We start from the raw sequence: 25,916 nt of genomic DNA, 5'->3' as shown, positions 1-25,916 counted from the left end.
TTTTCGGAAATCAAATGTTACCTACTCTATTAATGGTTAAAAAAAATAAACACACTATATAGGTATATTATATATTTTTTCTTTATTACCACCTACTCAAATGTATTTAATTTTAATATTTTCCGCAGGAAACTAGTAAAATAAAACGCATTTATGACTTGGTCTCCAACAGATTTTTGTCTCAAAACGTATCTATCAATTGATATTTAAATTTATCGTACTATCAGTCTACCAATACAATATACATACATAGAACGCGTGATGAATTCACTGCGTGCCGCAAGCAATTTATCTTAAACAAAAGACAACCCACGTGCTTCTAAAGATCCACGCTTCAAAGACTGGATTAAGTGACTCATCACAATACGGTATGCGTTTCATGAATAAATGATCTTAAATTATTCCATTGCTTATGTGTATTAAAATATTTCACGCTATTTGTTCGTTCGTGCGTTCAAGGTATTTTTATTTAATATTTGTGTTTTTCATTTTCGAATGATTGACGACAAATTGTTGACAAATCAATCGGAGTGGACGTGTTACAATGTTTTCCATTTACAATTCTTATGAATTTGTAGTGAACAGAGAAACTTTTTTTTCGTTAATTATAATAGGTACGAAATGGTATACCAAAATATGTATCTAGGCTACACTTATATTCTCCAAACGAACTTAGCACTGCTCATAACCCATGACCCTTTCTTTGCATTATATATTCTGAATACGCTTTTATAGCGTTTCCACTTTCCACTCTACTAAACAAGTTCTCTTTCTCGTAAAATTAATTTAGGAGGCACTGAAAAGATGTCATTATTAATAATTGCATCAAGAATTTATAAGTTCAGAAGCAATATTAGAAAGTTATGAAAGGATTTTGAACCAATGTCCTATTAGGTATAATACCGCTATACGAAACATATTAATATCTAATGCTTTATACAGTTTTTCAACTGGCACACTTATTTTTCCAGAACATTCTCTTTAAACATCAAAGTCAAACATGTTTGGAACACGCACGCAAGCCAGACTAACTCGTTTTCATTTTAACCGACGTTCATGAAGTTAAATCATAATAATATAATCACGCAAGTGTTAATTTAATTGCAAAAAATCACATTAACAGGTTGTTAAAGCCCTTGTTATTTCAACAAATTTATTGCTTGCTTGTTAAGTTCAGAAATGATTGAGAAACGGGATCTGAAGTAATCGTTTTTAATTGCTTGCTATTTCGATATTTTATATTAAGTTTTCGAACCATTCAAGTTTTCAGCACCACACATATGACACTCAGAAGAAATTAGTTTTCTTGAGCATCTTTCATTAGATTTGTTTTGTAAACTAAAATTAAAAAAAAATCTCTATTATAAGCTTTACGGCTATTATAAGCTTTAAGCTTTACGGTTTCTGTAATAAATATTAAGGATAATTTCATAAAAAGTTCAGTCTATATATTAAATCAACGGTTTAAACTACACATTTAACAATACAGCAATAAAGAAGAGAAATAATATAAAATGTAGAGTCATATCTTGAATCATGCATGTATTGATTTGAGTGAAAATTTTAAGTTTAAAAAAAAGTTTAAATAGCTTACTTTCAACATATCATTACCACCATAAATATATGATAGGGATATAGGTATTTTTAAACTCATAGCTAGCTATTATTTACTAACACAAAGTCAAAACTGGGTCAATCGTGATGTCTTGTGTATAATTTTACTGTACGTTAAAACTCACACTAATAAAACTTTTATGTACCTACCATACATATAACACACACAACATCTAACATTTTATCAAAAAAAAATTACAAATGAAGTATAAAAAGGCATAGCTTCTCCCAAGAAAGGGGCTTTCTGAAAAGAAGTACATAGTACATAAGACAAATGAAAAATATAGTATATTTAGTTTTTATTCAGTCGTTTTCTAATATGTATTACTGAATACTGATTCTGTGCCAAATTAATAATTTTATGATTTCATTTCAGCCAAAGATTTTAAGGAGAAACAACACAGGTAATGACTTTAATTCTTTAAATAATCTTTGAAATTTAAAGATAACTGAATCGTATTCCTAAGAAATAAGAAAAACAGTTACCTTTGTTATTATAATTTAAAAACACTATGACCTTCCTTGACCGCTACGCTCCAAGGAAGACGGGCATGTATTTATCTCTACTAATGATCTCATTGGATTAAAATAACAAAAACACACTATTATCCTCACACCAAAAAGTTCACATATTTAAAACGTTTAAGAAAGATTCGTCTTCATTTTAAAATATTCGTCTCATTTCAATACTTATTTACATAAAAAACTACGTTGTAGATATTTGAGAAGCTTTTGACTTTTGAGCACATATTTGTAGTTATAAATAAAAGTTATGATACAATTATCAACTTGCCCCAGCCTTGCCTTAAGCAATAAGCAAAATCTGACTTTCGATGATCATTGAAACATCACATATTTTAGAATTATAATTAAAATCACACTACTCAAATTAATTACACCCTACCTGACGTAAACGACTGTTAACAACTATTATTTTTCGTGTTCAATCCACTTAAATGTTATTTATATTTTCAGTGTACAATAAATATAATAACATCCACCAACCAAACGCATAATTATCCACTTTAACAATGGCATTAATCAGGTTTCGCTATTAATACAATAATTACCGAAAAACTACACAGCGGATGCAATTTAATTTAATTGGCCGAAAATTTGGTTTACGTAACCACATGAAATACACTACAGTACATTTTAACATTCTTCGACAATTGCCTACTGCTAAAATTTGTTTTAGAACATTTCATCATTGTACGATTACGATGGTGCAATCTAATTAAATGTTCTAAAGCTAATTCTATTATAGTGTAATTACGTAAAACATTTTGCAGGAAATTTACATTTTTCAGTAGCGGCAGTTTTTATTTTTAATACAATATACAAAAACAATACTGCTGTTAACTGATAGTGGTGTTGAAATATTGAAATTTCAAATCAATATTGGTATTTATATTGAAAGATGAATTGAATGTAACCCAATTTTTTATTATTTACTCAATAAATTTTGATCCAGTGATATAATATATTTTATGAAGAAAATGTTGTACTTAAGTGTGCATATTTCACTCTAAAGATTTTTTCGAGAACAATTAGGTACTATTGGCTACGTCCATTTAATTTCATCTTCTAATGTTAGGCATTAAAAGAGCATTAAAAGCTTTTAAACTCTTGCTAGCTTCACTCTTGATTTACCGTCGATAAGAATAGGCATCAGCATCTAGCTAAAACTAAGGCTATAAACGCTCAAAATAGACGAGTGAGCATGCAGAATTCCTTTTGACTCATTGCCTGGATAAATGAGACGATATTCCAAGTGATTGGGGATCGATGTAATGCGATTTCATCCTTACCCCTTCGCAGCACATTGCATAATAGAACCAGCAACTGTAATGAATGTCTATTTTCATCGTTTGGCGAATAATTGACACGGTCCACAAATTACTGAGCTAAAACGTAACTTGTTACGAAATATCTATGTGTAATACTTGTAATCATACAATGATAGTTTTATATTAAATGAAGATTTGTTTTATTAAAAAAGAGAAATTTAAACATGCATGTATAAATTTCAGGTAGTGTACGTGGTTTATCTATAAGTAATTTTATCGTCGTAAAGTAGAAAATCATCAATACGAAAGTCGATTTCTTATCTGCAAATAGAGTCGCATAAAATTGTTAATTCTAAATTTAAAATTAAATTCTGATTTTATACTTAACTAACTCTTTAATATTTTTGTTAAACCCTTGGTTAAACCACCTGATTGAATTTATTTTAATTTGTACAGAGTAAAAAGTTCAGTCATGTTCATTATATGTTCAAGATGAAAACTTTTTTCATCTAGTAACAATTTTTAAAAATGTCTATTAGCAATAATGAGTTGATTTAATTAAAACTGCGTTCCAATTTAAACTGATTTGATCGACAAATCTCAAAGGTCCAACGTCTTGTGAATTGATAAGCAATGGCCTTCTTAACTCAATGGCTGCTATGTGATCGGGTTTATTGTGAATAACAATGTCTACAATCCCATTGTTATGCATAGTAAGCATTCGGCATTGTATCAGACCATTTGTGATTTGCTGAAATAATAACGAAGGTATGTAGATTCATTTCTGATCATGTCAAATAAATTACTAAACTATATTAAACATTCAAAGTTTATGTCTTTAACTGACCGACTTTAAAAAAGGACATTTTCATTTTTAGAAATGTGTGATATCTAGCATTACTGTAGTCACAAGACAGTTTGGTGTTATTTATTTAATAACCTAATTAAATCGTAGATTAGTTTTTTACATATCTAAATTCAATCTATTTTCCTTGATTTATTTGTACTGCATACAGAAAAGACAATATGTTCAACAACAAAACCATTGTAATAATTTATAAGTCAATAAAATCGTCCTTAACTGTCGATGAATTAATTAAATAAGATTGATATGTATATATGTACTTATCGCATTCATTGATTCAAGAGGTCGTGCTTGGTATTTCAAGTTTCAGCTCTATAATCACGTACCTGAATTAATTTAGTATTTTATGAAACATTAAAATTTTATAAGGTATTTTATAATACGAAGAACACATCTTAATCCTTTTATTTATTAACGCACTAATAGGCACTACTTATAAAAAATATCTTAGAGCATTGATGTAAAAAAATAGCGGTGTCAGAGACAAAAAATACACTCAATTGTTCCGTTGCATGTAGTTTTTCGCTTGATTAAAATTGCTAGCAATTTCGTACGACCCCATGTCATGACAATCAACATTTTATGCCCGAAGCGACAGGTACCAGTTATACTTGATTTGTAATGATATCCAAGTACATGTGTTGTAATATATTAAAGGGTTTATTGCGTATATATACTACAATTGGTAATTCGGACGAGGTCTTGAATTTGCATATCAATCTTAGATCTCAATTGGTATTTCGCAGATCAAGACGAGTCGAGATGAGTCAGAGAGATTGGATTAATTATAAACTCATATATTTCGAACATCGTGTATTTGTCTCCAAATAAAATATCAGTTTGATTATAATTATGTAGTCGAATAAATTAAGGATTGAACTAACGCGCAATTTTTTTCTGTCTTTTCCCTGATTTTGCAAAATAAGTCGAGTTGCGTAGTGCTATGAATAAGACAGGAAAATTTAAAATTTACTTCTTAAGAAAACTTATTTGACCGTACCTATACTGGTATAAAAACATAAAACATTGAACTAAGTTAATTTACTCTCAGTACATCAAAGAATATATTATGTGTTTAAAAATTAAATCAGTTATGAATAGGCGAGACCTTTATTACGGGTAAATATCTACCTATAATCGTTGCGGTGTGAAGGTTTTACAAACGTGTGTTGATTATTATACAACAGGCCTTGCCTTCAGATTATTTTTGATGATTTAACAAGGCTTACATAACGCGCATTGCTATGTTTATTTCTAACACCAATATTTATTTAAAAACTAGCTTTCCGCCCGTGGCTTCGCACGCTTTGTCTAAAACCTAATAAATTATATACTAAAACCTTACTCTTGAATCACCCTATCTATTAAAAGAACCGCATCAAAATCCGTTTCGTAGTTTTGAAAGATTTAAGCATACATAGGGACATAGGAACATAGAAAAGACAGAGAAAGCGACTTTTCTTATACTACGTAGTGAAGGCGTGATATATTTTAATTTCAGCTTCATATGCTACAAAATAACATACATTTTTAAAAGCTTGTTATATCAATTGTATAACAGCAAAATACTAGGAACTAGAAAGGAAAATAAACGGAACGAGGAAAAGCACGCAACATGTAATTTCCTTTCAGCAAATTGGAAGGTGGCGACACTCAACGTTTACCGTTTCGTGACTTTTACCCCAGGAAATAATAAATGCTCTACTGTTATATCATTTTATTATCGGATATATTAATAACACTGTTGATATTTTTGTGAAAACAACACGATGTTTTTTTCCAAGCTAAAATAAATATTTTATCTACGCTGCGCTAACAGGTTATTTGGAAATTATTGATTTATCTGAGTAATTTTCGAGGCTTTTATTATACCCATTTCAAGTTGTATTTCGTTTAAAAATGTAAATAAGACATATTTGGACCCAATTATAATTATAATGAAATTACGGAAATAGGTTTTTTAACATTTTCCTCAGAAATTTTTAGCGTTCTTTAAATTGAATAGTTCACTCGTTGTTTCCCGCGATATTATCCGCATTTGTCTAATATTTGTACGAATATAGAGATGTCAAACATTATACTAAACGTGCTATTATTAAAATAACACATGCAGTCGGTTTCACACAATTGTTTCGGATTCAAATTGAAGCACATTTTCTTACTTTCAAAGTACAATTTATGTCCATTTATGTGAAATAATCATGAAATTTTTTATTGTGTTTACAGCAGCATTTTCCCTAAACTTCTTTAACTTTTGCTTCTATACATATATATGAAGGTATTGTAGAGTTCATGTATAAATTATTCGTTCCGAGTTCTCTTAGTAAATAAACATTATAAATAAACTTCTAAACGATTTCTCAAATGATTGCAAGATTGAGTTATAATAAAAATCGCCATTAGGATGCTGGCAGTAAAAGAAAATCCTATGTATAAATGTCATTTAGTTAGTTTCTTGAGATTGAGGTCGAATAAATGCCTTGCTCTTAACAAGTAATCACTACTAAAATATTATCTGCAGAAGTTATGAAGTTTTAGGTTCAGTTAATGTCACGAGTCATAAGTTCGTTCTTAATGTTAAAATAATTACCTACACGTGAGTGAAAAGTGAAAACAATAATTATTTATTTAATGTAAAGACTTGTTTATACATAGTTTGTACTTTTATGTCGTTTCTTTTAGAAATTACATATTTAAGCTAAGATTTTGACAAAAGGCTCTTCGAGTGTATCGTAAAATTGTTATAAATCTCTAAACATAAATGTAGATTCTTAAAAACAATGTTTTTCTATCCTTTTTCTAATTATTATTTTTTGTTAATATAAATAAAAATTATTTATAAACCGTATACACATGTATACCTGCCATAAACATTGTATATACTTTGTCACAAGAAAAATTGCTTTCCGTCATTGCAATGCAGCACGCTTGCAACGCAATCGAAATCTTGTACAGTGCATTGATACCATCAGCGGATGCAATTAGCTATCCTCACTCATAGTGCGTATGAGTAACTGTAATGCGCTGATTACACCTAACGAGTACAGTGGCGAGTCATTAAATACGCTCTCGGCCGAGACAGTTGCCGAACCGAATGGGTGTTTACACATATTTCACTAGTGGCGAGTCAGTTCAGTTTTGATCACGACGCGGACGTCTGCAATGGATCGAAAAAAAAAAGAATTTAAACGGGTTTTAAATCGGCTGTTACCAGATATTATTAACGAATTGTGGGATTTATTAGAAATAATAAATAAAAATAATAATTCTTTGAAAAAATACAATGACGAAACGAACGAGTGGCGAGTGGCCGAGTGACGCGACGAGTGCGTGTTTATACCTGCCGAGCGGGATAGCGAGTGGGTACTCGGCCGAGTAAACAAATTGGGATTCTAGTGACTGTCTCGCCGCTCTTCTCGGCCGAGTACTCGGCCCAGCACTCGTTGAAGTGTTTATACCAACCGAGCACTCGGCCGAGGACACTGACTCGCCACTGTACTCGTTAGGTGTAATCGCCGCATAAGGCCTTGACTCCATATTTATAATTACACATAACCTCCCACGAGTTATAGCAGTTACAATATTACTACGGTCGTTAATATGTATGAATTTGGTCTATTATCGTCACGAAATAGAATGTAATTGTTGCATGCTGCGGTCAATTGTCTTTTTAATACGCATTTACTTATAGTCCAACCTCGGACGTAAATTAATATTTTCCTGTGTGATTTCATATGCTTCTTGCTGAATAGATAACGACTACGAGTCAAGTACGATATCAGTATGTGAAGGCAGTTCTCTACTATATCATAGGCAATTAAAATATATTATCTTTCTTTTTGTTTGTAATAAAATATTTCGTTTATTTAAGATAGAAATCGAGAGTAGGTACTAAATTTTAACTGAAATGTGAATGTTTATTACAAACTAGAAACTAGAAAGTGGTACCAAATTACAATTTAATTCCACATTAAATTATAAAACAATATTATATTGCAAATTATTTCCAAGTTGTGTGAATTGAATATAAAATCGTTCCTCCGTTCATAATCTATCACTTGATGGGAAATCTCGTAATAAACTTAATTAAATACAATTCCATTCTAATACAAGAACAAGACATTTAGCTTCGCTTGAAATCTGTTTTCTTTCCTCTTAAAAACTATGCTTATAAAAACAGACTTCGCGACATTCCAAAGTTTTCTACTTAGCCTTAAGAAAATTGACGGACGTGAGTGTGCGGTTGTCTGACTTATGACCTGAAATGACACAAAAAACATTGTATCTGCTATCTCCCATCTATCTACACAGAAAGGCCACATGATTGACTATTTAAAACACAAAGGCCGCGAGTATAACGGTAACTATGTCAATAAAAACAAGCCGTTATTATTTCCTCCAGCGCCCACGCACTTTTATATTCATGTTGGACCTACATAGCTTTATTTGCTATGGATTAGGTCGAAGCAAGTTGCCAAGTTCAGTCGAGAATTTCTCTCCAAAACAATTCCCAATCCGATACTGCTATTGAGTCATCGAGACTGGACTATGATTGTACTTATTTGCTGAGGAACAGATAGTGTAATATGATATCCAACAGCATAATTATAATAGAATTCTAGCTTGTTATAATTGTGATTACCGTTTTTTTTTAATAATACACATACCTCAATAAAATTTGACAAATCTATTTCATTCTTCATCTACAAGTATTTAGTATAGGTATATTGGAGGTTAGGTAGTATATTATTAATTATATAATAATATATTGTATCATCTTTTAAAAAACGATCTCTTTTCTATAAAAGGAACTTCGACCTAAAAACCTGTATATTTGATGATGGTAATATGATAAAGATGAAAGTAAACATGTAAACCAATACCATAACGATTCGACTAGATGCCTTTCTGTTTGCCTACTCGATACCAAACTTAATATACATATTTGCATTTAATGAATAGCGCTTCGCTTTGACAAGTGTTTTATAGGTGATTATAGTTAGAATATTTTACAAAATCTTATTTTTATACATAATTAAATAAGCTTCGGCGTATAGTCGCGTATAATATAAAACATTGAGTACTGGAGAGTACCTAGAAACATATTTTCTCGAACCAAAAATTGATTTATTTTTATTTTTTTTACATTAGGATTAAAAGCACGATTAGTATAATACATTAACACATCAATGTACAAGCGCCAAAAACAAAAGCTCAATATATTAAAAATCACTTTTTTATACAAGTACTATCATTTTACATAAGCAATAAGCATAGTGCTGACAAGTGTAAGCAGATAGTACACTCGCAGCACTTTCACAGTGACAAAAATAATACTTTCTAAAGATTGTTAGTCGTCCCGCGGACCCAAGGCACGTAGCGCTTACAAAATATCCAATAAATTCACTTGGAACGAAACGGCGGAACAATTTTATCACATAATTCCACAGATTATGGTTAAATAATAGCTTTTCCAATACTTTAAATTGTTTAAAAGAAGAGCGGATACTGGAAAGATGATTACAGTTTTCAAAGTATGATTTGAATAGTGTATTTGTACACGAATAATAATCAAATAAATCGATAAACATAACAACAGAGTATTAATATATGTAAAGTATGTGTAAATCTTTTAACTGGTTCAATGCATAATATATTCGCGCATTTCAATAATTTATGCATTTTAGTAAATTTGGTTTTATATAATCCATTATTAACCTTGTTTCAGAAATATTAGCAGTCTATGACATTATTATTTTGACAAATTAACTAATTACATAATAGTAATTGCACACTAACAATTTAAATGAATTTAGACATGAACTTGAATCCGGTATGCAAATTTAATTATTGCTTTGCAAATACCATGTTTTGTGATGACTAACTACAAATCTATTTTGCAACTACTCTATTACCAAGTCAAACAAAGTTGGTCTATCAAGTGACATTTAGTTGAATAGTGTTAACACTTAACTTGTTGTTTATGAGATATGGTAATATATTACATCTCTGTCACTCTGTTAGTATAATACTAAAACTAAGTACTTACTATGACAACTTTGTTTATTTTGCGACGTTAGAGTTTTCAGTAATAATTTGTACATGTTTTTAGTCTAAATGAAATACTTTTATACACTAAAGTGAAACTTCTAACTTTAAAATGATCATAATTAAACACTTACATAAGCACTAAAATAAAATATTATTACATGTAGAAATATAAATTCGAAATTATTACATTTTATTTCTTAAATTAAAATATCGGTTAGGCAGTTCGTTATTTTTATTTGATTATTATATAATAGACATAAATCATAACATCGCTATTCGCTAGTTTCACCGAACGGTACTCTTGAATAGTTTTTATGTTCACGTCTACAATGTATAATTAAAATGGCCTAACTGGTATATGTTATAATTTATTATATCATTGTTATAACAGTTATTAGTCGACCGTTAGTAGATATTGATTAAAAGCGAATTTCAATTAAGAGATGCAATATTCGTTTAGATTAATTAAGTATCAACATTAAAATTTATTACTACCAGCTATAGAGTTGTCTTAAATATTATTATAATTATGAAACAGGCTTGCAATATACGATTGCCGCAAACTCAATGTGGGGTCTCCAATTGGTAATTTGAAAGCTTTATGATTAAAACTACTTTCTTTTAGCACACGATTTATGAAAATATTTCACTATATCATATTGGCTCTATATTTTCCTCAGATAACTACAATAATGTTATAAATACGAGAACATTATAAGAACTCAGTAAATTAGTTCTCAAATACTCAAAGATAGAGATTATATAATACCTACCACATTTCCATAACAGGCATAATCAATTCTATTATCCATTTAACATATAAAGGCGCCAATAAAAACAACCTAGCAGTTCTCCTTCTGTATGTATGTCATGCGAGCATTTGGAATGCTAGGAGTGGCAGAAGCAAACAGTTCACTCACGAATTCCATTAGATATATATTGTCTCAGCATATTAACCACGTTAACGCTTAACATCAGTTATATTGCTATGATTCGATTTGGTTGCGTATAACATGTTACCAACTGTAATGGCGTTCTATTTTCGCCGAAATTTGTGTTTATTTTCATAGAGCAAAAGTTACGAATCTTACTTTTCTTATTGGATTCTTACTATTCATTACGATAATAGCTAGTAGATAATTGAATATAATATACAAAATGGAAGTAATGAAATACTCGTAAATTGCCATTCATATAATGTTATTTCTATGGTGCCGGCGCCGCTAACTAATAACAATTAAAAACATTTTTGTTAAAACTAACTTATATTATTACTCACAGAAACGTTGAAAATAAACATGCAATCATTGAAGCATTTGTTTCCTTTACCATTTGTTATTAAATGCGTTATTACAATAAACCATCAACGATTAAAATAATAGATCAGTCAGAATCGACATTGAAAATCGAGAATTTAACAATAATTCCAAAAGTTTTCAAAATTCGGTCAAGTGAATGGTACATTGGGACGACAATAAATCTCATTTTGCAACCTTGTCCGCAGTCCGGAACATTGTTAAAATTGCAATTAAATTATTTTTTTGCTGTATGGTCGTGAAAAAAATTCCAAAAGTTCTGCAAACTTGGGGAAGTTTTCGATATAATATTTCATATCACGTATTAAATTTGCAATCAATCTAAGTGTACGGAACATTGTTAAAATTGCAATTAAATTATTTTTTGCTGTATGGTCGTGAAAAAAATTCCAAAAGTTCTGCAAACTTAACACAGATATCGGAAATATATACCGAACGGTTGTATAAATTTGCAACCTTTTTCGTTGACCGGAACATGTTTATTTATAATTATTTTTAATTCGTGGTCATTTTTTCGAGTAAGGTGGTCTCGGAATAATTACAAAAGTTTTGGAACTTGGTTGCAAACTTCGAAAACATCTATTCTGGTGCATTTACAAATTTGCAACCTCATTCAGTTTAATAAAAAAAAACATTAATATTCAATATTAAAAGATGTTCCGTACACTGAGATTGGTTGCAAATTTAATACGTGATATGAAATATTATATCGAAAACTTCCCCAAGTTTGCAGAACTTTTGGAATTTTTTTCAGGACCATACAGCAAAAAATAATTTAATTGCAGTTCCGAACTGCGGACAAGGTTGCAAAATGGGATTTATTGTCGTCCCAATGTACCATTCCCTTGACCGAAGTTTGAAAACTTTTGGAATTATTGTGAATTGAATGTCTAGACTGACTGGAGTATAAATAAACTTGACGGTTTCTCCTTAATTTGTTGTTTCCCGTAATAAATAGATATTATACTAAGGTCACAGACAAAAAGGTCGATTAAACTATTTTAATTACAATAGTTTCAGCATAAACATGTAATGGATATAAACCAAATTACTTTTAAATCTAACATCAATAAATGGATAATATAACAATTAACAACTATTTAAAGATCACACTTATAAACATGGTTTAAATGTAAAAAAGCATAACATTAGTTTGAATGTTGTTATTCTTCTCAGAATTTCCTTTCATTTTTGTTTAAAATGTGTAAAAAAAAGTTCTTTAACTTATCCTTTGCCCCCCAAACTAGAATTCACATTGACAAATTATAATTAAATTACAGTAAGACACACGTGACCTGGTAATTACAGGGTTGATTTAATTTCATTGTTATAAGGAAAGGATTTCTCCTATAAGGCTATAAAGCAAATAATTGAGTCAGTCATGTTGCCTAGAAAGCGTTTAAAATACAGTGTCGTATTATTGATTTTAATTTATTATACCTATCTGTAATAAATTTTCATTAATAATAATTAATACCGATATTATTCCCTAAACAAGAAATAATAGAAGTGAAATAAAAAAAATCATGGACAAATCAATATTATACAGCTATCGCAAATTATTATGTATGTTTTATTGTTTTAAATCCAAATACTTTGTAGTGTATTCTTTACTCGAATCATTAAGGTGTTGAATTGTCCACCGCCCGCAGGTGATTCGCGTCAAATAATACGTCTGTAGCATTTTAATTACAATTCGTGACTGGGTGTGGCATATATCCAGAGGCAGTATTTGAATGAGTTGTTTTTAAGCCTCATCTTTATATCGTTTAGGGATGCAGTATTTAGAAACATTTATAAAGTAATTTGAACTTTTATTATAGTGATGAAAATATGTCAAATTTTCATCATATTCGACCACACATATTGCACTAGCAAACATGAAATTTTTTAAACTTCTAGACTAATATTTTTATTTAAATCTATAATATATTATGTATATCACAGCTTACTTCAAAGTTTTTTTAAGTAATAAAATTACAAAATCATCATGTCACAAGCGTTATCGGAACATAACAATTTACAGTTGATTGTACCAGATTTGCTACAGTTTGTTAATACCACAAACGGCCTTCAAGGTGAGAATTAATTCGAATACGGCCCTGTTTTTATAGCGTAGATCTTGCTTGACTGGATCATTATGCGCCTACGATACACCACAATTTCATGGTGTTTGAACTCAATCGTATGGCAGGAAAGCGATGTTAGTTTACCCAGTAATGTTCATGGTTTGAACTTATTGGCTTACATTATGTTATGCGTGAAAATTGTGTGGATGTGTTGTGATTTGCATGAACGGGACATAGTAGGAGAGGGTAGAAATACCTTTAATAAATATAGGGTAAATAAAGAAAATGTAGAGTCTTAATTGAGACGTTCAGTTAATCCCATCTCTGTATTTATTAGTTATTTTTTAAATATGTATAATCTGTGATGAAATAATAAAATAATAATATATCTACTAAGCAATATTTTTAGGCTGTTAGAATACCCTTTATATATTTGAAAGAAACAAAACGTCATCTTCTTTTTACTTTTAAGTGGGGAAATCTTGAAATACTTACTACTTTATTTTACACTGGCTTCTGAGAACTAAGTAAAGCTAAATTTAACTTAAATTCAGTAGCAGTGCCTGGGCTTACATTACTCGTATAAATTAATCTAAAGCATTTGTAAGCAATTAGCAAAGGTCTAACCGTAATTGGCTATAAATGGAGATGGTTAAGATTTGCTAATTGCTCATTCGTTAATTACTTTCTGTATCTTTATTTTACTACAGAATTAGACTGAACTAATGTGCTTGGAAAACATTTAATTTATTAATATATGAATTATTTATTGAAGTTATCTTATGATGTCTTTGAACGTTATGTTTTAATAGGTACATAAATGTAATTCATTGTACATATTCGCTACCATTCAAACAGAAATTATTTAAAAGGGGAAAGTTTGAAAAGAACTATATAAAGTTGAAGTCATAATCGTTATGCTGATTAACATAGAACATCCTTTTCTACTCACTTTGATCTGATTGTAGCGTCGGGGGTTTTAATACCAATTTAGGATCTTTGTACTTATTTAATAATAACTTTGTATCATGGTAAAAATAAATCAAACATAACTTTCATGGAATAAAAAAAATTAAACACTGCAGTAAAGCTTTCGTTATTAGGGACTAAAAAATTACTTACACAACTAACAATCGCTTATTACAATACTCATTCTTAAATATATATCCAAAAAACTCAAGTACAACGAAAATCTAACCATTTGTTACATTCAAAAAACCTCGAGAAAAGTCCAAGTGCTCTTATCTCAATGAACAATAAAGTATAGCTAATACAAGCTATTCAATTCTCGATTGCTTCCTCTCATTCTTTGAACACGCCCAGAGGACAATTACCTCGCCAAGGTCTTCGTACTGTATATTATTGTTAAACTAAGCTTGGTTAAAATTTGTTAACACTAATTGTTCTACAAAGATTGTCATACATATTCATTATGGTAACATGTTTTTCACATCACGATGGACAGCTGGTTTTTGGTTAAAAGATTTAGACAATCTAAATCCTCAAGTCAAATATAACACATAAGGATGATAGTGGAGGATACGTTAGAAGAAAACTTTAAGACAAATAAAAACATATATATCTACTATCTAAACCTTAGAGTATGTATTAGTATCTACTCTTTCAATAGATACATTGTTGAGTAGCCAATGGCACTTGATTATAGACTTGTAATATAAGTTTTAAACTAGCATAATTATTATAAGTTATTTTTAAAATTTTGTGTATGTAACTGTTCGTTATATGAATGTCTTATATTCAAATAGTACATTCGGAAGTTCACTTCATTAATCCGGCTAATATATTCTATTTTACGATCCGGATATGACAGAGTTTGTGCCACCGAATATGAACAGCACCTTATAAATAACATGATAATAAATATAGTAAGTTCTTTGAATAAATTCACGTCCATCAACAAGACTGCATTAATTTGAAAGTATTAACCAAAATTATTCTTGCAATAGCAAGTCTATTGACAGATTAATTCGACATTTACTTTAATATATTGGTAACTAGCTTTCCACCCGCGGCTTCGCCCGCGCTGTCAAAGAAAAACCCGCATAGTTCCCGTTCCCGTGGGATTTCCGGGATAAAACCTATCCTATGTCCCGGGGTAAAAAGTAGCCTATATGTCCTTTCTCTAAACCAAATTTCATGCAAATTGGTTCAGTAGTTAAAGCGTGATTGAGTAACAGACAGACAGACAGAGTTACTTTCTCATTTATAATATTAGTATGGATTACCCTATTTTAAAAGGCTCTAATTATTCTCTGAATCAGTTTTTAAAAGTTCTATAATTAGCATGTATTATGAAACTTTTTATTAATGTCTTTTGTAAAAACCATACACATGTACTTACACTTTACTTACATGAAATATAATAATGATATGCATTTATTTAAATAAGAGACAATAAAAATGAGTAGCCAATAGACGGGTCACTTTCCACTTTCACCAATCAAACACTTTGTTGGTGTAAAATAAATAAACAATGGCATTGCGTCATGCATAATCATTACCGAACGATATTACGCGGCAAAACATTTTGATTGACAGTTGATTGGGAGAATATATTATTATGCGACCAATTTCGGAAGTGCAATTTCTATGAATTCAGAAAGATTAGGTAGTATTGCAATTTGCATGGCAATTAAAGAGAAAGTACAATTTCTTTGATAATGATGTAATTTTTATATTATTACAAAAGAAAATACCTAAAATACAAACACACATGTTCAGTAATCTTGTCTGAAGCATGCACTGCAAAAAACAAACTTCACCTTTACTTTATAACGTTTTATTTCAGTGCTTCTTTTCAGCAATCACCGCCTACTATTATAATGATAATTTAATTATCTGATATAAATTTAAACTTCGAATAAAAAATAATGACGTGAACTCAACTCTTATTGTGAATGTAAAATAGATCCAAAACATCTGCAACTGCAACCTTAATTATTTCATAACCATCTAAATCCTAATTATCTATTACATCATACTTACATCACTTTAAACATTATGATAATTGCCAATACTAATGATTACTTTTTACATCAAAGCAATCAGATTATTACATCTAATAAAATTTAATGGCGTCTTCGCTTTCCAACTTTACGCTCTTCAAACATAAAACAAACAAATATACTAGATTTGGTTCGTTAGCACGCATCACACGAAGCGATTACCTACGTAGGTATTGTTGGGAAATATTATCATTTAAATAAATGCAAGGCATCATAATCGATGTATGTAATAGGCATAATAAGTAACGTAATTATCCTTTGATGGCATAATATTTAATTTAATACATTGCAAATGCCGATAATTATAAGATTGGGAATCACATTCGTTATAAGAACATTTTTCGGATATTTTCTTTCACACTGATAAGGTCGGTTAAAATGGGAGACATTTGTTCTTAACCAGCAGCAGCATCAGCGAAAGATTAGCATTTGGTAATATCCTTACTCCTTTTATTAAAAACTAAACATTTTGATTTATCAGTTTTTGTTGTGTTAAACAGAGTGCGAAATAATTAAAACGGGTTAATTAAAGCTATTATCTTATCATAATAATATGCTCTTAACATGCAAATTAGATAATATAAATACTGCAAATTATACAATCTAGGTTGAACATGCTTCTTGCATATCGATACCTCCCGGAGCATCTTGTTTGTGTATCAATTTATAAGTGATAGCTGTTATTCAATGTGGCTTTCGATAGAACGTAAGTATCTATAGGACCTAATTTATAACCACTTTTCGTATGTGAATGATTTGCTCCTCCGACAATTCAACGACGACATAATATAGAGCTGTTTATACCAACGAAGTTAAATAAGTACAATTGAGACTAATCTTTGATGCCTCTATAACGACAAAAAGTAATACGACTATCTGTTTCACGTCCACCAATCCTTCCAATTTCATTTCTCAAGTATGTACGTTTTATTTCTAGACCCCAGCGGAATAAACTGGCCATCATGTCATTGACAAGGACAAAGAATAGATAAATAGTATGGTATTTATATAACACAGCACATATTTCTTTTCGCTTTACATAAAAAAGCTTATGCCTTACACCCGATTATCCAATATCAGTACACGGCCATCGTTGAGCAACGGTGATTTGTCTATATCGAAACGTTGGTAACGCTCGGCTGGCGCACTGTTAATTATTACATACATAAACTATACGTAAACTGTTCATTGAATATTCCTTGATATTAATTACATTTTACATTGTATAAAAATCTTAATCACGTACTCAGTAGTTTATTAAAAGACTAGCTGCTCCGCGCGGTTTCACCCCCGTGACTTCTCTCCCGTCGGTCGTAGCGTGATGATATATAGCCTATAGCCTTCCTCGATAAATGAGCTATATAACACCGAAAGAATTTTTCAAATCGGACCAGTAGTTCCCGAGATTAGCGTTCAAACAAACAAACAAACTCTTCAGCTTTATAATATTAGTATAGATTAGATAGTTTAAACTCTAGTAAAATTTCTCAATATGGAGAGTGTAAATGATCTACTAAATAACGTTTTGTCTCACATATAAAATTCTGCTGTTACGTAAGTTGCCATAGGTACTCTGATATTCAACTATATTGTATACGGTAGGTCTGAGAATAGGCTGTAAACTTTGTTTATATCCCAGAGTATCTTTTTCCGGATGTAGAGTTACACTACTGTCTTCAACTGTCTTCAATTGTTTCAAAATAATTGTCCATTCATTTTAACCCTTCTATCAAAAACACCTCCAAGTCAATATTCACGCATTTTAAATCCTTTATAAAAATAACCAATATTTTGTTTTACATTTCTGATTTAAATACTTAAACTTGAATGACAAAAGTTAACATTCGCCTTTGGCCATGATCTTGCTTTGTTTATCTGCATAACAATACCTCATAAAACATTGTGCTCACACGTTTTTGCTAGTGTGTGAAATTTATCTCCATTGACGACGATATTTTAATTGTTTACATCCGATTTTTCAAATTGAAAAAGTCTATTTATGTTCTATTGTATGTTAATATAATAAACACAGATTTATGTGGTGATTCAGAATTAATAGGAAATAGGGAAAAATTTGGATATTTTTAATAATTCATTTAACATAATTAATAAATCATGAAATCTACTTTTTTAAAGTGAAACTTTCATTACATCGTCTCAAAGTTTTTGGTCTGTGTAGCGCATGTCGCGTGACGGTCGAACCGTACGATAATAGTTATTATCGTACAAATACGATAATTTTGTGCCTAAGTTTCACTTTTACCGTGGTTTCATAAAACCACACAACATTTTTTTATCTTTTTATTTAAAACTCACCATCTGTTGAGTGAGTTATCTAAAATGTAGTTGGGTTTTGTCTCCAATAACTTGTAACAACTTGTTAGTGTGTCTCTCCGGCTCTCCCTGATTCCGAAATTTATAATGTGACACTCACTCGTTCACTTATAACTATTATTTTAGCATATAAAAATATTAGACAATTTTAATTAGAAATTTTAATTTAAATTGATATTATAATAAGATTCTTTAGTTAATAATTACGAACATTTTCACATAACAATGTAAACTCCGGTTTTAATACGGTATCATGTAATATTTCCTATAAAGGAATGAAATGAAAATACCAGTGCTGTGATTAATAATGTTGAAGTACCTGGATAAAAACATTTCATTGGCTTATATTGTTATAAAATAAGAGAAATATTGCGAATTTCACGCTTTCCTTCATTCAGCGACAACTAAAAGGACTTTCTTTCTGAATTGCATCAATTGCGAATAGAAATTTGCTTCACTGCGCAGTGGAATAATGATGATTGACGCTCTGTTTTCAATTGAAGTCGAATAATTAATATTATTTCTATTGAGAACTGGGTTTTCAAGTCTACATGCGGTTATTTTAAAATGACTATTCTAAGCATGAACTTACAATTATTATTATCATTCGTGAAATAAAACACCAAATCGTCTTTGGTTTCCAAAAAATTGGCTCCTTAACTTCAAAGTACCATGACCATTGACCATGACTACCTTATTTAATAATGTTTCTAGAATGCAATCAGATGTTTTAATATTGAACAAACTAAGTACGCATTAGGTGTGTTAGTCTTATACCTATAAGTATTAACAGTAACAGTAGATAGATACCAGGCGCGATTCTTTGTCACGTTGCATGTTTATGTTATCAAATATCAATCCATTGAGCTATTTAGTATTTAGTAGCTATTGTGGTCTTTGTTTATTGAAACTCATCCGTCCCCAGATATTGTTGACAAACGAGTTCGATCGTCAGTAGAATTGACAGTTGCAGTTGAGTTTTTCTGAAGATCAGTGGTTCAATTTGGTTTTTTATAGGAAAAAGTTAGAAGGTATACTATGCTCATCCAGGTGAGGACTGAAAGTTGGAATAAGTTTTATATATGAAAATAGTTGTGCTGTTATAAGTCGATATTTTGTGTTAAACTGTTAACATGAATGAAGAATAATATGTAATTATCCCATGATAGTGTTTCATGCTGCGTTACTTTTTAGTTTTTATTAGGTATACTTTTATTTTTTATTTCGTCATTAGGGTAGGTACTACTAATTTATATTTTCTCTCATCTCATTAATTTGGTGTAAAATAAAAAATATTTTTATTCATATTTTGTTCTGTTTATGTGAAGGAAATAGCACCTATTCATTAATTATTCCATGTAACATAATAATGACAAAGCGCTACACATGAGATACATATATAAGTTTAATATGGTTTTATACCGCTGTATTACAAACGTATCTCTTGAAATATATCAAGCTTCCGCACTTCTGCAATTATCATAAAGTCTAAAGATTGTAGGCCTTAATAGCATGCCTTATCGTGAACACTTACCTTTTAATTATGAAAACAGGTTTCTTTAATCTTTTAAATCGCCAGCAATCATCATTCATCGTGCTTAGTTGTTAAACCTCTTTAGTATAGCGGTACTTATGTAACTATAATTTAATTAGTTTATTCAGCCTTATTTTGTATTAAACGAGTTTAATCTAACTAACTATCTTTGAATTGATTTATCAGATAAAATCGCAGAGGTATCTCTCAATGTGCTCCCACCGTGAAAATCAATGGCGCGATGTTATTTATATCCTAGATATTATCATGGTATCTAAGAGAAATGCAAAATAATTGATTCATTTTGTTCGAACTGAGCTTGATGAGTTTATTAACATATTAAATTATTAATTAGTTTGCTCTTAATTGACTTAAAACATAAAAGATTTTGTTAGTTTTCCGTCATCGTTTGATGCATCTTTCCATCTCTATATGAAATATTAAAACAAGCTTTAACAAATAACAATCTTTTATTTAATAATTTATTAGCAATATATAAAAACATTCCTTAACGTATTGAACCTCCGCCGATTCCAGAAAAAAAAACTAAACATTATTTTTTCCACAGACGCAAAATAATGCACAGCCAGTAATGGATCCCCTCACTTGGTTGTCGTTGGGGCTGCAGCTAGCAGCTCTGTGCTCGATCGTGGGCGCGTTGCTTCTCTACCTGCTGAGGAAGGTGAAGGTTGGGGAGGTGCTGCCGGTGGACAGCGCGAAAACGGTGCTCGTCACCTCGGTGGATTCGGCACTTGGACTACAGGTTAGTAGAGTTTACGCAAATTCGATAAAGATATAGGTAATGTAATTTTGCTAAATTTGATGTTATCTATTATTGTGATTACAATGAACATAAATGTACAGTAGTTGCATATTTTATTAGTAAAGTAAACATTTAAGTCCTAAGGAGGCAATCTCTCCTTCGTTTTATGTGCAGAGTAATGATCATTGATAAATCATGAACAAGTTTATGTAGTAAGTTGGACATTGGATAGTAATGCTCTTCTAATTTAAACATACTGTATTTTGTACACTATTTGACATAAGTCTAATACGTAAGATAAAATATATGTTACAAACTTTCGCATTTATAATACATATAAGTAGGATAGGATAGGTACCTCATTATAACAAATAACATGTTGATAATAATTTACGAATACCTTTTTATCCATCCACAGATAGCGACATACCTCAGCAGCCGCGGCTGGCGGGTGATAGCGGGTTGCCGGCAAGGCGGACTTGGCGCGCGGCTCGCGGAATCCTGGCTGCAGAACCACGTCGCGGCCACACCGGAGGACCAGCCGCCGCCGAGACTGGCCACACTCGAGCTGGACGTGGCTAGAGAGGATCTGTTGGAAGAAGCCGCTAGAGCGACTGCACAGCACTTGCCGGCTGGTGAACATGGTACGTTTATTGAACTATCCATAGATAGTGACATACCTCAGAAGCCGTGACTGGTGCGTCATAACATGGAAAGAATGTACTTAAATTTTAATTTCTATTTTATACTATTATTATATCAGAAAATGGCAGTTCAAAATGTGTGAAAAAAAAACATAAAATGATTGAATGTTACTGCAGAAACTCGCTTAAAAAGTGTAGTCCCCAAATACATAAAATAGTAGTCATAACGGAACGTATTAAGTACTATTAAGGATAGATAAATAAGAACAATCAGGAAATTAAAAAAAGCAAAAGATTCATGCACTGCCCGGGAATCGAACCCGGGTCGCAAGAATGGGAATCTTGCATGATACCACTACACCAGCAGTGCTTGCTGACGTGGTAACAAAAATTGATACTATTTGTACTATACTAAGCTACAAAATTAAAAAAATTATTTTAATCATACCTTAAATAACTTATAATTCAAATTGCTTAAATAGTTAAGACAATAATTTTTATTGCAAGCACCTTTTATAATTTATAGAAATTAGAATCATAACGTATGTACACTGTTTTATAGTATCTTTCCTTGTGTACCAACGCCATCTATCGAGACTTAAGTACATTGATAATTCACAACCATAATAGGAAAACAAAGGTAGAACATATTCTCAGCATTGTTGCGATAGATGTCACTTTAGCTAATCCTCTCCTAAAATCCAAAAGCTCCTAGCTTTTTACTGTCTCCATAACAAAATATATGATTATCCAATTGGATGCCAAAAAAATTATTGTTCTTAAGTTTGTTCCATACTGTCTATAGCAATAACTTCACTATTACCTATTGGAATAGATGTTTAAAAATAAAAAAGAACACCTTACAAACTATTAAACTTACTACGAGTACAAACTCACACATATTTATTTTTTATAAGTTATTAATATCATAACAAAACAGCAATGAAACAATTAATTTTAAATATATTTTCAATGTGTAATTCCAGGTGTATGGGCAGTAATAAACACAGCGGGTAGCAGCGGTCGCGGCGGCGCGGCGTGCTGGGAAGCCGCGCTGCGAGGCAACGTGCTCGGTGCGCTGCGTGTCGCGAGGACGTTCGCGCCTCTGCTCGCTGCTGCTGCGGCTGACCATCCTTATGCGGGCAGATTGTTTTATATAGGTTTGTTTTTATCCTACTAATTTAAATGCGAAAGTTTTTAACAATTAATGGATATTGGATGTATGTTTGTTACTTTTTTATGAGAAAACTACGAAACGAATTAAGATGGTGTACGTTACGTACCAGAATAGAACATAATTACCTACATAAGCTATAGAAATGCTTTGTACACGGTGAAAGCGCGCGACTAGTAATATAAGAGTAGGTACGGAGTAAGCTTTTGAATTTATCAAACAAAGTCGATTTTATGGCCTCATCAGACAAGAAAATAATATGTATTATACATTTATATTTTTTATCGATTACTGTGTGTGTATCATGCAACCTAACAAATTCGTGAATGTTTTTAAATATCTACCGTCATTATATCTACAGGGCTAACATCAGACACGGCATGCGAGAGCCTCTCCCGCATGGAAGGTTCAGGCGAGAGCTTTGCGGGCGCAGCAGCCGTCCGCTGGGGCACCTGGGGGGTGGCACGCGCTCTACGAGCCTCGCTACGGGCCAGCCGCTTGCACGTCGTACTGCTACACGCACCCGATCTATCTGCTACGGAGATATACTCGCCGCCCGCGCTCTTGACTCCTTCTAGTCAACCCGCCAGGTAACTTACAGACTACATAGTGCTAAGACAGATTAGGTGCAGAGTAGTGCAACGAGAGCCGCTTGCACGTCATACTGCTACACGCACCCGATCTATCCGCTAAGGATATATACTCGCCATACGCGCTCTTGACACCGTCTAGTCAACCCGCCAGGTATTCTCTTGAGCCTAAACTATATAGATTATCAAATTATTAGATTTCATTTTGGTGGTACTATTATTGCTTTCAGCATTGACTGACAGCTGTAGCCATCACAAGTGCTCAAATATATAAATTAAATAGTTTTTTGCATTGCGACGGCTCTACGACGTTTTCTCACGTAGTTACATATTAGGAATTATTAGATTTAGAAAAATGGTGTAGATATTCGATGTGACTTGTGTAATATTTTAATTATAACATTCCAGCCGCCCAGAAACCCCGAGTTCCGATGTAAGTTCAACAACAGCGACTTGCGCGGTCACGATGCCAGGAGAAGCAGCGGAATACAGCGCTAAGGTTCTCCCCACCGCAGCACTAAAGGTTCTAGAAGACGCCCTCACCTGTCCCTCCCCAAGAGACTCCTACTATCTGAAGATGAAACAAGATTCATGGTTCACAAGAATGCCGTCTTTGAGAGTCGCGGCATGAACTTCTAATTCATTGCTATGATTGGTGGACGATCTTGATGCAAATTTTTTAAATTCCGAATATTTTAGCCCGATTTAGAAATTAGTCTAACGACTGCCTCCAGGACAAAAAAAACACACTTTATTATCTGTATTTGGAAACATTTTTAGATATCTACATATTGTAAATATAGCCTTTTAATGGAAGAAATACGTTCAGTAATTAATATTCGTATTAAGTATAATATATTAAGAAGTTATATAAACGGAATTATTCTTTCAGTCTTAAGTCCTAACAATAAAGTTTGGTTGATAAAATGCGTTACTTGAAGTCACAACTAAATGCGCCTATCTACTTAAGAATATTATTATTAGCACACTATTTTCAATACATTAAGGATGAACGGAAATAAACTAAAACCTAATGTATTTCTTTAAGTCACAAATTTATATTAACATTATATTTATTCGTATATTGTGTTAACCCTTGTAGTTCTTAGTTTTAAGTTCGTTATATTATCGATAATATAGATTTTATCGACCTGCTTGTCCCTTCACGACGGCACGGGGAAGTGGATGATATGTGCCAAATATATTTAAAGATATTGATTTTGAAACGACATATTATATGATATGTAATTGTAAATGTAAGAAGTGTTAAGTCGAGTCGACAACGAAATCGATATTACTCTATTTTCTAAGCAAATTATACTATATATTAATATTCCTATGCACTGCCATATTCACAATACCAGCGCTAGACTGTGAAATAATATTTTGATCTGAGCACCTACGGTGATCGCCAATCTTATTGGGACTAAAATATCGGTATAATTTTAAACATTAGCCCAGGCAACTGGCAATACCAAAATAATGATAACTGCCAAGAAGATTGACGATTTCTGTAAGTAGTGAAATTTAAGAAGTCATTTGCACATTCACGCAATAAGAAAGAGATCAATATGTGTGTCATACGAATTAAAATGGAAGCTAAATTATATGCAAGGAAGTTGTACGGGAATCACGTACAAGTCCAGTGATGCTTTATTTTGCGGTTTTTCTGAGTGCATTATCAATGTACATGCTTGTAACATTACATAATATTAAATGAGTTTAATAAGCAATGTTATAAGCGAATGTTTGTAAATAAAATTGTTGTATAATAAAGTAATTCGTAAATAATAAACTATTGTTTTATTTTAATACTGTCTGTTCCCTAATGAGCGCTGCTTATGCGAAATTATGCATTAAATTTGCGAAATTATGGTTCTCTAAATGATAATTTAGAGAACCATAATTTTGAAGTAAGGTAGTTAGTAATAATATATAATAATAATAAAATCATCTTTATTTGGTTCTCACAACATTAAAAAGTTACAAAACTCAATTAAACTACACAAAGAGAGGATAACGTTGTGAGAAACTGGTGCCTGAAATAGACTAAATAGAAGTCTGAGGTACAGGTCACCAGCCCCCCTCGCAGATATTATACAAAGTAGGTTAATTAAAGTTTACGCACCTAAATAATGGATAAAAG

At 31.4% G+C, this 25,916-nt stretch overlaps 1 protein-coding gene and 1 non-coding gene across 2 annotated transcripts in view; one reads left to right on the top strand and one right to left on the bottom strand.

Annotated features, from left to right (window-relative positions):
* LOC149907051 (uncharacterized) overlaps nucleotides 1-25,565 on the top strand; it is a 46,119-nt gene extending 20,554 nt beyond the window's left edge. The window contains exons 2-6 of the mRNA XM_090104112.1: nucleotides 21,168-21,362; nucleotides 21,781-22,006; nucleotides 22,993-23,166; nucleotides 23,542-23,770; nucleotides 24,179-25,565. Coding sequence (XP_089960238.1) covers nucleotides 21,192-21,362; nucleotides 21,781-22,006; nucleotides 22,993-23,166; nucleotides 23,542-23,770; nucleotides 24,179-24,401 — 1,023 coding nt within the window. The 5' untranslated portion in view covers nucleotides 21,168-21,191 and the 3' untranslated portion in view covers nucleotides 24,402-25,565. The remainder of the gene's footprint in view (nucleotides 1-21,167; nucleotides 21,363-21,780; nucleotides 22,007-22,992; nucleotides 23,167-23,541; nucleotides 23,771-24,178) is intronic.
* Nucleotides 22,306-22,376, bottom strand: TRNAG-CCC (transfer RNA glycine (anticodon CCC)). Its single transcript has one exon. It is a non-coding gene; the product is annotated as a tRNA-Gly (tRNA).
* Nucleotides 25,566-25,916: the final 351 nt, after the last annotated feature.

The sequence above is a fragment of the Colias eurytheme genome, chromosome 7, assembly GCF_061535395.1.
Source record: "Colias eurytheme isolate Ceu_HAF_F1 chromosome 7, ilColEury1 Martin Lab GWU primary, whole genome shotgun sequence".
NCBI lineage: Eukaryota > Metazoa > Arthropoda > Insecta > Lepidoptera > Pieridae > Colias > Colias eurytheme.
The sequence above is the reverse complement of the archived record's forward strand: the minus strand, read 5'-3'. Positions and strand labels throughout refer to the sequence as shown.